Source organism: Anser brachyrhynchus, assembly GCF_964034855.1.
Source record: "Anser brachyrhynchus genome assembly, chromosome: 8".
Lineage (NCBI taxonomy): Eukaryota > Metazoa > Chordata > Aves > Anseriformes > Anatidae > Anser > Anser brachyrhynchus.
In genome coordinates this window covers 7033278-7049584 of record NC_137702.1, presented here as the reverse complement: position 1 = coordinate 7049584, position 16307 = coordinate 7033278, and the positions used below count along the sequence as shown (strand labels likewise).

At 36.4% G+C, this 16307-nt stretch overlaps 1 protein-coding gene across 3 annotated transcripts in view; it reads right to left on the bottom strand.

The window, feature by feature from the left end:
• FAF1 (Fas associated factor 1) overlaps window positions 1–16307 on the bottom strand; it is a 164841-nt gene that overhangs the window by 120132 nt on the left and 28402 nt on the right. For 2 of the 3 annotated variants that reach the window (XM_080603293.1, XM_080603292.1), the window contains 4 exons: window positions 9366–9412; window positions 6341–6549; window positions 2875–2966; window positions 2437–2525 (listed from right to left, as the gene is read on the bottom strand). In XM_080603293.1, the coding sequence (XP_080459419.1) occupies window positions 2437–2525; window positions 2875–2966; window positions 6341–6410 (251 nt within the window). In that variant the 5' untranslated portion in view covers window positions 6411–6549; window positions 9366–9412. Of the gene's footprint in view, window positions 1–2436; window positions 2526–2874; window positions 2967–6340; window positions 6550–9365; window positions 9413–10179; window positions 10595–16307 lie in introns of those variants that run through there. The other variant, XM_080603294.1, reaches the window with a different exon arrangement.

The following is a 16307-nucleotide window of genomic DNA, read 5'->3' as shown; positions in this document are numbered from 1 at the left end:
AGGGAGAGAGATGAGTTACTTAAGCTGTTGTGATGAGGCTGGAATTCACCAAAAATCATCCTTCATTACATCCACAGCCCACCAAACATGTTGTTATTGTTCCAGATGTTGTACATGGATAGGTATGGCTATGCCAACCCTACAAGTGGTATTTGACATTTAAATTTAATCTTTACACCTCAATTTACTAGCATGCGATAGTAATTCACTGGGTTTCTATTACCTATAAGAGCTTTAGAGATGCCACCGATGAATGAAGATGCCCTAGGAGATTTTTGCTTGTTTAAACTGCAGGATCGTTTTGTCATTACATTTAGATGCCAGTTTAAGTCAGTTCTGGGTTAAGTCCATACAGCCTGCCACAAACTTCAACGCCTACCTACCAATACATTGGAAAAGGATGTTTCAAATGCTCTTCTCCCTGAGTGTCAAGAAGAGGCACAGACCAGAGCTATGACCAGATTGCTCCTTTTATAAAGGGCATATACATAAAATACCACATACTGAAATCGTAGGCTTTTCAAATATCACTTTCTGGAGATATTCAAATCACGACTATTTATCTCTAGTTCAAAATAGAAGGCAGTTGAAGAAAACAGCAGATGAACTCACAAAGTAGGAGGCAAAGTTCTTTAATTTCCATTAATAATACATGTGAGCATCATGCTTTTAAAAAATGTGGGTAACAAACTAATCTGAATAATAACTGACCTAACAGTAGGCAGTAAACAGTGTAACTGGGTTTGGTACATTGCTTCAATTAGATGTGTTTTGATCTGCACTGATGCTTTAATTGGAGGCAAGCCTCCCCTTTCATCTAGAATTTATGACTTCAGGGAGATGATCTAGCCTTTAAATTATCCTTGTTTAAGTAGCCACTAATTAATCATCATTTGCTATCCCAAAGCTACCAAATTTATCTTAAAAATATCCAGAACTAAATCTCCTCTATGGAACAAGTATAAACTGTAAAGGTAGCGACTGCTTTGATTTTAACAGGAAATAAAGTTCTTTTAGACTGTTCATCCAACAAAAAAGCCTGGGAACCCTTTATAAACAGCTTGTTGCTTTTACATAGTTTACTTCAGTTGAAATAAACTACATTCTTTAGAGCCTAGATTTCTTTCCAAAATCAAAGACATTAAAATGACAATACACAAGATAACCAGGTATAAAATATTAAAATTGCAAAATGAATTTTAAAAAATAGCATCTACATTATTTTTCCACAGTATTTTCACTGTTCTTCAAGTAGTTCCTGAAGTACAACGGCTTATTGTCCTCACACACAGCTACAGCTCCTGTTTGTACGTACAACTCACAGCTCACTACCACCCTCCGTTCCATCACCACTATTCCCTCTCTTAATGTTTCTTTTTTTTTTTATTTTCTATAATTTAAATCAGTTTTCTTATTTATTCCACAGAATACAGGTTATGTTCATAAATAACTTCTTAGTACCACAGGGACTACTTTTAGTCATTGGGAAACCATCTATTTATTTCTATTGATTGCCAAAGGGTTTCCTTCAACGTATTTGTAGAACATTTTACTATTTAACTACAACAGCAGAAAAACAATTCCCTCTTCAGATAACTTGAAGGGAATCTAGTCTGATGATCATGCAATTTGATCAATGCAAAGTACAATCCCTGCTTGCTTGACATTTTAGGACCAGAGCTACATTTTCAGACTCAATTACCGTGCACCCTCTAGCGGCCAAAGAATAAAAGTAATGGTTTTCCTGGTACGAATACATCTGTGTCTACCGTTGAGAAACAGATGGACAGGAAAGAAAGCAAGACAAAAAGTTGAAAGCAAAGTAACTGCAAATTGCTCTCTAACAGAAAGGATTCCGTTTTCCACAAAGAAGCATTTAATTTTCAAACCTTTGCAATATTCACTGACATATGAACACTGTTAACTTTTTGAGTATTGAAATCAGTAAGATACCCTGCCTACTCAGACAAAATTAGTTATTCAGCCTATTTATGTACATTTTTAAAAGTCCAAGATACAATGAAATAATATAACAAATATTTCAGAAAGAAAATTCTGATCAGATGGTAACAATTTCTACATGTTTATCTTAAATGAATCAACCTAATGCAATAAATTATGAAAGGCCAGATTTAATTTAAAAACATTTACTTCCCGTGGAAATGAAAGTCATCACACCTGGAAGGTATAAAATTCTGTATGCACCTAAGTAATTCATGTAGCATACCAAGGTTTAAAAAAAAACGAAAAAAAAAAACACTTTTCCCTTAATTTCAACAGTAAAGTATTGAGGTAGTTAATCCCAACACTTGCCTCTTCGACCACTGAAAACTGATTGCAGATTCCTAAAAGGATACATGTGGCTTCACAAAAGCAAACAAACAAAAAAAATACCTAAAGAATCATACAAGTAGAACATATGGCTAAAAGACTTACCCAGAATGACTTGAAGAAGGAAGAGGCAGGTCAGGTGTTAGAACATAAAGACTATTATTTTTTGGCAAGTGTAGAGTTTTTAAGACAGTCTGAGGAAAGAAAAATCATTGTAAATATTGTAAATATAAAACATTTGCTGATTTTGACATATTAGTTTATTCTACTCCTTTTAATTATTGACAACACCATCAAATTTTTGTTTCAAGACGTACTTGCTCTGAATTTAATAATATTTTTGTAGGTGTGCCATGTTTTAAATAAAAACAACATAAAGTGATTTTTTGGTAATGTTTTAGCTTAAGTGTTCCTTGTATTACTTTCACCTAAGACATCTAACACTGTTTGAAACTCACAATTCTTGCATTGTAACCCCCCACCCTCAGAGCCTCAGTTTGAAACACTGAATTCAGGTAACTGAAAACACAGTTGAAAACTTACACTATCGTCTACATCTCCAGTCTTCCACCCTTTCAGCAGCATTTTAGATGCAGGAATCTGAAGTTCATTTTCTAGAATACGTTTGATATCTCCTGAAGAGAAGAGAAATAAAATGTCAAGAAAAACACATATAAAGCATACACATTTACCACCATCTCAAACATTACTGAATTACAGCTCATAAATGAGCAAGGAAAAATTTACTACGAAATCAGTTTTACTGTAGTTATCATTGTAACACACACTTGAAACAGCAAAGAACAAATGAAGCTAAAAATCACAGAGCATGAATCTGACCCACACAATCACATGAGGATTTGGCAATTTGGACATTATTTCAGTAGTTCTACACTGCATGTGCTATCCACACATCTGCACGTGCATGCTATCTGAAGCAATGCACCTTGCCAGCAATAAAGGTGGTGTGCATTCACAAATCCACGATCAATAATCCTGACACAGGGAACTAGAGCGTTCACACAGTCTGACTGGTCTGACAGCTTTTTGAGTGTTTTGCAAATTTTGATGCTGTCTTCTTCCTGTAACTATTACAGGCACAAAATAATTCAGGCTGAAGGTACCTCAGGAGGTCACGTAGACCAAGGCCAACTCAAAGAAGTTCAAAGGTCTAACGAGACCAGTTTAGTCAAGGTTTTGTCCAGCTGAATCTTGAACACTTCTAAGGATGGAGGCTCAACAGCTTCTCTGGCCAACCTGCTGCAGTACTTGACCACCCTCATAATTAAAATAAACAAATATATTCCTCATATCTAATGGAAATTTTCAATGTCCCAATCTGTGTCCTTTGCTTCTCCTCTTATCACTATGCTCCTCCAAGAAGAGTCTGGCTCCATCTTCTCTGTGTCCTTCCATCAGATAGATACAGACTGTAGTAAGGTCTCTACCTCTCCCCTTCTCTCCTCCAGGTTGAACCACTCCAATTCTCTTTGCCTCTACTTGTATGTCACCTTGTGCTCAAGTCCCCTGACTATCTTGCTGACTACTGCTGGACTCACTCCACTACTTTAATATCCTTCTTGTACTGGGGACCCCTGAATTGGATGCATTGCTCCAGACAGTCTCACAAGTGCTGAATAGGTGAGAAAAATTATTCCGCTGGATCCACTGGCTATATTCTTGCTAACACAGCCTAGGATGCAGCTGGCCTTCTTCACTGCAAGAGTGCACTACTGATGAGCCTCCAGATCTGCCTTTTTTTTTTCTTTTCCCCTCCCCACAAAGTTTCTTCCTGGCCTATTAATCCCCAGCCAGTTACCAGATGGTATAGCATGGAGTTATCCTGCCCCAGATGCAGAACTTCATATTTGCTTTCGCTGAGCTTCGTAAGGCTCTTGTCAGTCTATTTCTCCAGGCTGTCCAGGTCTCTCTTGATAGCAGAATTGCCCTCCAGAACATCAGCCACTTTCTCTGATGTGCTACTGCCTGTGAACTTGCCAGGAGTGCTCTTCTTGACAAGCAGGTTTTTAATAAAGACATCAAGCAACACTGGCCCCAGGATCAGACCCCGAGGGACACTACGTTAGCAACTGTTCACCAGTCGGACTTTGAGCCTGGCAGTTCAGACAAATATCTGCCTACCTTATAAGCTCACTTACCCTGTCCTCATCTCAAGAACATGACTATAAGAATACTACAGCAGAGTATAGAAAAGGCCTTACCAGAGAAAGTAACATCCAGTTCTCCCCTTGTCCACAGGGCCAGTTATCACATCATAAAAGGCAATACGATTAGGCATAATTTACCCTTACCAAATCCAGGCTGGCCTTGGATCACCTGTTTTTTTTTTGGTTGGTTGAATGGTTTTGTTTTGTTTTTCCTTCCTGTGCTAAGAAATGGCTCCCAGGAAGATTCTGCTGCGTAATCTTTCCACACCCTGAATTCAGAGATTGCCATTGAACAGCAAGTTCCCATTTTCCTGAGCTTTTCTTTTAATGCTGACTGTACTGGGTACTTACAGAAGCCCTTTTTACCTCTTAGTGCTTTCAGCTCTGCCTGACCTTTGGTCTTCCTTTAGCTCCAAACCTGCACAGTCTGTATTCCTTCTGGATAGCCCATCACTACCTTATACCTTTGTTGTACTTTCTTTTGCATTTAGCTTAGTCAGAAGTTTTGTTCTCCTGTGCTGGCCTTCTGCCACATTTGCTCCCCTTTTTGCATGTGGGTATGGACTGTTTTGGTGTTTTGAAGTTATCCTTGAAGATCAACATCTCCCTTAAGCCCTTTTGCCCTTCAAGACAGTTTCTCCTGGGATTCTGCCAAGCAGATCTTTGAAAAAGCCAAAAGCTGCTTTCCTTAACTCCGTAGCTGAAATCCTACTATTTGTCAAACACAAGGCTGTGTTTGACCTTCATATTCCAAGAAACAGACAAAAGTCTTAGACTGACTACCTTCTGACTGTTCCTTAATCATCTATACCTGAAAGAAGTTTATAAGAAAAAAATTACTACAGCTGCACAATTCTGATTTGGCCACTTGTGTATCTACTCTGCATGGACATAACTCAGTGCGGTGCAGTGAAAAGACAGAACACTAATCAAGAATTCAAACTAATCACCACTAGGTGGCACCATCCAATACCAAATCAAATGCAGAGAAGAAAAATAAGGACCAAAAAGTTTCAATTTCCAAATTTCGTCATAGACATAAGGCTACAGCTCTGCAAGTTTTTTAATCAACTATTTCTTCGTTTTGATCTGTATATTGTCTTCAAAAAAAACTTTTTCTCCTTAGTAATTTAATTTCCTTAGAAAATTAATTCAGCTTGGTATCAAAAATAATATGCTCTGCAATGGTAAGAACAGCATATTTCTAACATACTTGTATAAAATGCATCAGATTTATAATGAAGACAAAAGAATCTGATAAAAGGAATCTTAACTGCCCCAAAAGAGCCAAATAAAAATTTCTTTTAAAAGAATGTAACAATGGTCTTTGTACTTGCAAGAATTCCTATGAATTTTGTCACTAATCCTATGCAGAAAAGGATGATGCTATAGAGATTCAAAAAGGAAATGCCAAGATCATCTGCTTATTAGCGGACTGCATCCACACTAATCCTGCTGCAAATTACACTTTCATGCGTCAACTTAATCAGTAATCTTCATTTTGTTTCTGAAGCAAGTCCATAAGACAACTACATTTCAAGATAAATATTTGACAGATCACTAACCTTTACAAAGGATTAGTGAAATTTTGCTTTTTGAAAGCTGCAAAGAGATTTGAAAATGGTTAGGACCTGTGGAGGCTGCATTTTTTGGGAGATATTTTGGAGGGGTTTGTTTTGGTTTTTGTTTTCGTTTTGTTTTTTTGGTTGGTTGGTTGGGGTTTTGTTGTTTTTTGTTTATTTGTTTTAGGGTTTGGATTTTGGGGGCTGCATGTTTTTTGTTCATTTTTGTTTTAGAAATTTCTCTGGTAAAATTCTTATGTCATTTTTATACATCCTTACCAACTGTGGAGCTGTCTTCAAGTACTACATCCACATTTCTGTCTCTGTACTCAACCCTGAAGTCAAGCATTCGAGGTTGTCTTTCCACTATTTGTCTAGATGGCACTACGTGGCGAAATGCTGAGGATGAGGAAGGAGTTGAAGAACCTGCTGCAGAATGACTTGTGGGGCCGTACGCTGGTCCTTGTAAAGTCTCTCCACCATACTCACTGAAACATATGCAGATAAGAAGGTTTGAATAAAATAGGTTGATAATGTTTAAACAAAGATTAGCAAAGTAAAATGAACAGTGTTATTCACTTACTATGGTCCACAGCATATGCCTCTTGAATAAACTACATTGTCATATCTGAAAGTACTGTTTTACTAATAATTAGAAATTAACTTTCATATTAACAACGTTAATATTTCAGTGACTCAGAAGTGCTATAGAAGAACAGTTTAAATGACAAACAGGCATTTAAGCCACTTTTAGTCTAAAGTTCACTGTGTAATTAACATCGGATTTATCTTGAGAAGCAGCATTATTTCCTGTTCCAGGAGTGCTATGACCGTATAAAAACTTGTACCATGGCAACCACCAGTTTTCTACATCATCAGGCTAGTACCACATGGAAATAAGAATCAGAAAAAAATGAAATAAATGTCAGAATAAACTTGGAAACCCTCACTACCCAGAAGCACACCTTGTCCTCAGTGAACTTCTCTGCAACATGTAACTGAGATTAGAAACAAAAGGTAACAACACATGAAATTTAAGGAACATTACTCCAGGCCAAAGAAAATTATGATGTACTGAAATTAGATTTTGATGACAAGATACTTCACAGTGCAAGCCTAGAGCTTTGCATTGTAGATGTCCTTACCAGGAACACGGTGCTCCCTGTTTAGATTATCTGTCCTGCGCAGTTACAGGATATCATGAGGGAGGATGTGAGCTAATAAAATGTATGCACTGAAAGAATGGGAGCTGTGCAAAGAAGGATTTAGGAAATGCTGAGATGCAAGTTGGTTTATTTCCATTCCTGAACAGAACTTATTTAAAAGACTCCCTTTCCTGAAGATACTATGAGATTTCTCAATGGAAATGTTTCTTCAACAAATCAAACCTGACATCTAGAGGAGGACTGAAATTTTAAAAAGCGTGTAATATGGGTGGCACCCACGTCACAGAACCATGCATAAACAGTACCAAGCTATTGCAAATCACATCATTTGAAAAAGAAAAACATTATGCTTGTAAAACATGTGGCTCCTCCACTTCTCACATCAGCAGGCTCAAAAGGATGAATTCCCAGCTACAAACACCCATGCCCACAGGTCAAAGACTCACTTCAGAGGATTAAAGAGTAGAGGAAACAGTCTTATTTTCAGGCTTTAAAAAAGTATAAACAACAAGCAATATGTTTGGGGTTTTTTGTTTGTTTGTTTGTTTTGTTTGTTTAAATCTGACGTCCAACAATGAATTAAGTAATATAACCATTTTGTTAAAAGACCTAAGAAGCAAAGAATATCCCGATTCTCAGGTATTTGATTTTTTCGGTCAACACGATTGAATCATAAAACAAAATGTATTTTTTCCCCTCAATATATTAACTTGCTTCAAGTCCAGTTGTATTAATTATATTTGATTCCATTACAGAAAGCATTTTACATGTCTGACTGGCAACCTCTAGTGGAAAATAAAAAGCTTCATGTCAGTAAATTAACCTCATCTGAAAACCACTGGAAACTAGGATTCTTAGCCTTTCAGCTCTCCTTTTAAACTTCTTGCTTTAAAATTTAAAAAAAAAAAAAGAGAGAGAGAAAGAAAAAAGACTACTTGTGACACCCTTCATTGTCTAATCATTTCTAAAAATGAATAAATCAGTACTGAAGAAAGCTGTAAGTGGACACTGGACATGCTTGTTATCAAAGCTGGGTATAACTGCCCCCTAGCTCCTTCCCCCTGACAAAATGCTTGCAAGCATTCTGGTATTTTGAATATAAATGCTTTGAGGTCAGGACTTACTAACATAAATCCTGTTTTTGTGTCTCTGCTTATGTTAATAGGTAGAAATAGTGCTTGACACAGAGTCTTGATCTGAATTGGACTATGCAGACCTAGCCATAAATAAACACCTAGCAACTTTCCTGAGCAAATAAAGTTTTATCTTGAAATAAAAAAACAACTCTATTTTATGATAGCTTTAGTGAGTATTGACATATATGCCAAAACACCACTTTACCTACATGATGTATCTTCTTTAATCATCAAAACAAACCTTTTAAAAATAGTACATTGAGTATTTCCTTCAACAACATTTAAAACGCTATTTTACTGCCTCTCCCAAGTAGCTCAATTCTTGTTCTGCTGTTTTCAATTGCCTCATCAGCACTTAGGCTATCATGTGTCAGTGACTTCAAGATATGCAGGCATCAGTATACAAGCCAAAATTTAATTCAGAAGCTGAAAGATGGTCAGTAAAGCTACTTTTAGAAGGGAGCAACCTTGCTTTATCTAGCATAATATCTGCTGCATGTAATTCACTTATAATAAATAAACAAACTTTTTTTTGGCCAGAGGTATATGGAATACTGATATCCTTAAAAATGCATAAGGAAAAAGAAAATACTTAGCCAGGCATATCTTTATATTTGCCCTGCAAATTTTTACACATTTAGAGGAAGAAAAAAAAAAATAAAAAAAATAAAGTCCTGAAAAGACTAGAAAACACTGAAGTCTGAAGACTGAAAGTCCTAGAAAGCACACCAACATCCAGACCTAGTAAAGGAACAATCCTACAGAATGACCTAACAACAAATGAATTTAAAATAAACTAGTTTGAGTAGGCGTTTGAGCTGGTTCTCCACCAGTATGGGGGAAAAAAATAATGTTAAATCAGCCTTGCCAGGAATTGAATTTGTGGCTCCAGAAACTGCTTTAAAAGGGGAAGTACATCACCATCTTAGGATTCAGGAACAAAACCATAACCATTACATAGCATCATTCTCTGCATGTACTACTCCATCGCTCTGTGCTTACCTTTGCAGAATGCCGTTTTCTTGTGGTATTACACCATTTATAGCTGCCTGAAAGGAAAAAATAAGTTTTCAATCAAACACGCAGAGGAATAACGATAAATCAGAAGGATTCCTATAGTATGTTTTAAGAAGTGATTAACTTGCTTTAAAATATGTTGTAAAATGTTCTCCACTAAGTGGATATTCTTGGTAAACGATATTGCCATTGAAGTACCCTCTTAAAATAAAAAACATATCTAGGTGAAAATGAACATGAACTGATGCTGTGTGACGGATTTCCCAGGTGTGATGCACAGGAATCGAGTTCATGGCCTGTGCTCAGTAAATCTACCATACGTAGGAAGTGTACAAAGTGTTAAAAATGCAGCTTTCAGACACATTAACTGTGCACAGACAAGTATCTTCACAGAAATTCTCATGTTTCCCAGAAGTATCAGGCCTGCACAAACCTATAAGCCTGCTCAGCTCCACACGCACCTATGTTGCAAGTCCAAAGTCTTCTAGTCTAGCCTCTGAAGTGTAACCATGTGCCACCGACTCACAGAAATACAAATTACCCCCCCGAAATTCAAACAATCTTCACGCAGAGAAGGAAATATTTTTAAACACAGATTATGCAGCTAGGTATCGTCCCATTAGATTATCAAAATAAACAATATATTACTTAAGTGTAGGTGTGAGCCTAGGCCCAAACCTGGCGAGTTGCATCCAAATTAGGCCTCTTATTTGAAATTACACGGGTATTACCTATAAAGATATTGTAATAAAATTCTGATATTAAAATGTCTTTTGTTTAGAATAGCCACACAACATACCCCAGTTTCAAGTCCAAAAACCCACTTCTGACAAAATTATCTTCTCAGACTGATCCAGCATATCACCATTCTACTTTGTGGAAAGTTTTAATGCATTTCCAGCACATCTGGCACTATGTACATTTATGTATCAATCAAAGCTTATACAAAGTCAGGAAGAGCGAAAAAGTTGGAAAGCAGGTAAGACTCTCTTCAACAGTATTTAGAAGACAACTTCTTACAGACTGCTTTATACCACAAAAAAAGGTTCCACAATCTCCTTGATGCTAGGATTTTTCAGACTTGAGGTGCAGTGAAAGTGATACCACGTGAGCTAGCAACGATGGCTGACACATTTCACTACTCAGCTGTTTCAATTCTGTTCTGATTATTGTTGGAAGGTAAGGGAGTAGAGATGTCAGAACCCCACCTAACTTAAGGCTTTTAAGCAGGGCCCAGCAATGGGCAGGTAAAGAGGAATAGCACTGGAGGGAATTTGACAAGGAATGAGAAAAATTATGTTTAAAAAAAAAAAAAGTTTGAAATGCTAATTTTGAGTTTTGATAATCTTTATAATCACTATTGTTTTCACAGTTTTTATTGTTTTTTTTACATATTTGGTAGGCTTGAGGGTGACGTTGAAGAGAGCTTGTAGCATCTCACTGATTTCCTATTTCTGCTGTACCACCAATTCCTGTATTTCTACTGCCACAATTTCTACTATCGCTAATATCCATTCTTACAATATGTCAGCTATGCCTGAACAGCTGGCCAGTATATCTGGTGAATAAGTGTTTGGTCCTTGATGAAGACAGATAAAATTTAGAAGCTCATAGACTATTTACTACTCCAGGAGGATGAAATCGAATACTGTAACTGAAATACGGACTGTCATAATCTGTCATCATTTTTACAAATTAACATTAAAAAAATGTGGCTTAAATAAGAAATGCCCAATAAATACAAAAGTAGACTAAATCCAGATTTAAACCCGATCCTTTTTCTCCGAATACATAAGCATGAATTTTTACAATTTCCGTTAATAAATAAGATTTAATAATGAAGTCAAAAATGCACTACTTAACTCAGTGAAGTAACTATGATACTGCAATAAGACTTGTCATTCATTTATATAAAATATTACGCTAATGACAGCAGAAAAAGCAGACAAGCAGAAGGGCTGCAGGTATCTATAAACTACAGCAGTTACCCATAAGGCTGCATCAAATTACAGTGAAAACAAAGCTTCCTACCAGAACACTTTTTAAATCAGTTTATCCGCTGTGCATGGCAATAATCAGTGGTTTCTTTTTAACATGTCTTGTTTATCATCACTGTGGTTTTTGCAGTCATACATAGCTCTTGATCATGTTCATCTAATAAGTCTCCAGGAAGAAGTGAGAGGTTTTGGTTTGTTTGGGTTTTTCTGAATTGGCATCTCCCCTCCCCACCCCAATACTCTTCAGTAACATGCACAATTTGGTTAAAAGACAAAAATATCCTTTATTTTGTATCTGTAGGATATGAAGAGCAAATACAGGTTCTTGTACCACAGGATTAACACACCAATGCTGACACATCTGCTGACAACAGAAGCTGTCTCTTTACTTGGAGCAAAAGAAGCTGCTTCAGTAACGAAGAAATATAGCACAGCACTTCCACACTTCTTCTGTCAAAGCCTGTACCCCAATCTCAAATGATTAAAACAGCTCAATTTTTTTTCTAAGTCTAGTCAGAGGGGCTAAATACGATAGAGGCTCCAAGCTATTTTCTTTAAAAATGAATAATTCACTTGTTCACATCCTTGGTTCTGTAAACTTGATGACATTTAAGGGGCACAGCAGTAAGAGAAAAACAGCTGCAGCATTATGTACTTTTTTTGATGGAAAGACCTCTACTAACCACACAGTAAAAATAAAGAGTCTGGACACTGTTTGTTAAGCAAGATGGAAGACTAAAATTACATAGATGACAAATGGTGGCAGTGCACATGTAGATATTGAATAAATATTAAATACCATGTTCTTACAAGATATCTGTAAGTAGACACTGAAAAGAAAAGGGAACAACCATCCATCTTATGGTTTCATAGCAGGAAGGTTGTGAATGAAAAAATAAAAATAAATGAACATGTTATTAAGACAGTTCCAGACTCTTCTTCCCCAGTGTCAGTCCCCTTTGAGAGAGGATCAGGTCTCTGTGGTTAAGCAAACATTCAAAGATATTAAATTTTTGTCTTTCCAAACAGGGATCATTTGATCATCAAAACCAGCCTGTGTGACTAATATACAGTAATTAAAGAGATATATTTCCCTTGAAACAGTTTTAATAACACGTGCAGTAAATCTATTCATGGGTTATTAAATAAAGATGCCATGTCTGGCTCTGAAAATGTCTTCAGCTTCAGAGCGTTACAAGGGAAGCAGCACTGCGTGCCCACTCTGTCCTCACTCCGTATAGCCACTAGTATCCACTACAGGGTACTGCAACTTCAGTGGTTTTTTCTGTCTGTTCTAATGCTATCTTCATTTAAAGAGTTAAGCTCAGCTTAAGGGGAAAATTGCTCTGCACACTAGAAATATTTAAGTGCCTGAAGAATGCTGCGATGCATAAAGCCTTTCCTCAAAGGCTATCAACTGAAATAGATTAGCCCACTATGTCTAAATGTGACTTTTTTTCTTTTTAACCAGTACAAAACATTGTTGGAGAAAAACAAGAACCACCATTTCTTAATAAGCTGATGAGACAACAATGTTGACTTCTCTCCACGTACACAATTCTAGCACTAACCTGTTAAAAACAATTAAGCATATCTTATGGTGACTCTCATGCTGGATGGCAAGAAGGTTCCTATGAATAACTATGAATGAACTGTGGTATTAAAGACAGCACAAAATCTTGTCTCCTAAGCTTGAAGTACTCGGTGGTTATCACTAAGTTCAAAAATAGAGTGGATTTGCCGATCATACTATTTAAAAGCAGAGGTCTACATATAATTGGCTGCATATACAAACAAGGCTGGGAATTCCTTCGTCTTCAAGTACAGATGAAGGTTTTATTTCCAGTGTTTAGAAGGGATACTAAGATGAATCATCTGAAGAGCTAAAACCAGGCCCAGACAAGAGCAGAGCCAAAGGCCCTTCCAAAGGGTGAGGTGGGAGAAGAGCTTCTTCTACAGACAAATCTGGGCCCCCCCTCCTTCCCAATCTCCATACCACACGACAGTTTTGGCTAACGGATACAAACCCTGTCATAGACACACAAATCCTTTAAAAATTTTCCACATTCAAACCTCTACCTCAGTGAAAACCAGCAGCGAGCAGGATACAGCCTGATACGCAGAAATTACAGATTCTCTTCATTAAACAGCCTGGGTATCTTGGATGAGTGAAATGGATCTTGGGAAGCATGACTTATCAAACCAGGGTACTAGAAAGCATATCTCTAAGCAAAAGAAAGCAAGTTCAAGCAGAAGTTCGTGCTGGAAGAGCAACACTGTCAGAGAAAGGGGTTACGGAGCTGTAAATGCCATGCACGTGTAAAAGCTGCATGAGTTCCATTGAGATAAATAACCACATCAGCTTAATGCAGCCAGCACAAGTTTATGTATGAATCATCTCACACAGAATTTTAAAAGCTTTATTTAGGTTTGATTAAATTCAACAAGACCACTTCAGTCTACTTAATGAAGGCCACACAGAGCTTTACATTGGTTTAGCTAAAAATTGAGGAGGTTTACATTAAACAAACCACATGAGTGAGACACAGACACAGGGCAATAGGAACTGCTGCAGAGATGACTTAATCCAAAATCCAGGGGTGGCCAACCAAACGGCATCTACTGCTTCAGAGAAAGGCACAGGGAAATAAAACCGAGGAACTTGCTCAGGGGGCATTTTCTTCCAATACCCTGGTATTCTGTCAGTCCGGCACAAAAAGATTTCTCGTAATTACTTTTTTGTTCTATTCCACATTAAATAATGCAACAGCCTCATGATCCATATCTTTAATCCTTGCTATGAAACTCACCTAAAGCTCTCTTTGATAAAAGGATTCATTTATTATGTCCTTCAATACGCAATATTCTTACCCAAATGTTACAATTCACATTTTGCTTTTGTTTTAAAATGCATGGTAAGCTAAAGGAACAAAGTTCTGCATTTTGTGGCTTTCCTGCTCATTTTGCCTTTTCTTCCTATTACATATTTAAGACTTCCTTAATATCTAAACAGTTGCTCTCAAACCACAAATTCAGAAAGTTTTTCCCATGCCGCTTCCTACGTTAGCTGAAGCAAAGGCAGCTCTATCTATCACTATCTCAGAGGATGTCGTACTGGTAGCTTTCTGGACTATATTTAGAAATATGACAAAAATGGTTGGTTTGCTGTTTCACACTACAAAACAAACAAAAACTTATCTTAATACCTGACTGACCCTTTCATCATTTAATCCTGCATTTATTTATTTCTCAGTCTGATAACACTGGTGAATATAACACCAAAACATACATACAAAGCCTCATTATAGAGGGAGAGACAACAAATGCAATGTTTTGGGTTCTGTAGAATAAAAAATTGGTAACAGTTGTTTTTTGCAAAAAACAATGAGCATTCTTGCATGCAATCAACCCATCCTGCTTGAGGATCAAGATTTTTTGAATTTATAAAAACTAAATGTTTGTTGTTGTTGTTGTTTTAAATAAAAGTGAAATAAAATATACTAAAAGGCCCTCACTAAGCAATCTAAAATACACTGGAAAAAGTATTTCTTTTATTTTGTATTTTATGATATTCCCACAGCACAGAAAGGGTTATTTATTCTATTATGTTTACAATTGTAAGGTCATTGCAATTAATTCTACTCCTAATCTGGATTAAATGTGATATTCCCTGTGAAATGCAATATTCTTAATCTAACTTTGTTGCTTTCATGTAATAAATTATAGCTGCTTAATCCCAAAGACTTTAAATCCATTATTTTATTTTGTATTTAAACAAAATAAAGAGATGATAAAACTCCAAACAGATAGTACAATGTTATGCTTAAAAAACAAAATTATCCAGAGAGGAATAAGAAATAAGTAAGTGATAAAGAAGAGCACCGGTGAGACAAAATATGCATGAAAAAAATGTAAATGAATTTTAAATTTCATCCAAACTATAAAATTGTATGACAAAGGAATACACAAAGTAAAGCAAAATGGCAGCAGCATCAAGATAGGTTCCTTTTGAACACAGAAGCATTGCTTACAATGAAAGCTACTCACGGAGTTCTGCTATCTGCACATTTCAATAAGTATTTTGAAATAATGTTCTTCTACTAGCTCTCTATTTGTCAAAAACTAATTTTGGATGGCATTTTCAACAGAACTGATATTGGCATTACTAGGTTTTTAAACAGGTAATGGCAGATGTATGTCTGTCGAAACATTTGTTCTGACCTGCTAATACCATGACTTCAGGAAACTCTACAGTAAGTAAGAATATATGTGGATTTTTCCTATGATCAGACTATAACAATAAAAAAAATGGGAAATTTGGGAACAAACAGCAAAGTCTTCGTAATTAACACTGATAAAAACATGCTTTAAGTATTAGGCAAATAACATAGGCAATCTGGATTAATAAAATAAAGCTTTACTGAAATCAGCTGTAATACAACCACTTCTTTCTGCACCATGACTGTATTATGAGACTCCCAAGCAGACGAACACGGTTTTTATACAGCCTCATGCAAATATCAAATCTTTCCTGTTACACACCAGTCTGCGATCTGTTATTCTAAATGCAAAGCTCTGTAAAACATTCTGCAGGAATAAAACTTATTTCAGACCAGATACTTTTACAGACAAGACACACTATCACCTTCCTACACAAACAGATATTTTGAAACTGTTATTTTAGCAACTAAAACTGGTTTGGGTTTAAGTCGTAAAAAGTATTATTCAGTTTGGATTTTTAAATGAACACAATAATATTTAAATTTTTAAAAATTACTAATTATGTCCCCATAAATTAACAGAGGCAACCTCTACCTTTGTTATCTTTGGCAGGCTTTGCAAGGCAAAGAAGAAAGTCAGCTTTTTCCTGTAGTTTGTGTTATACTTGCTGGCATTTCCCCAGCTTTGCAAGTCTCAAAGTATTTCCAAG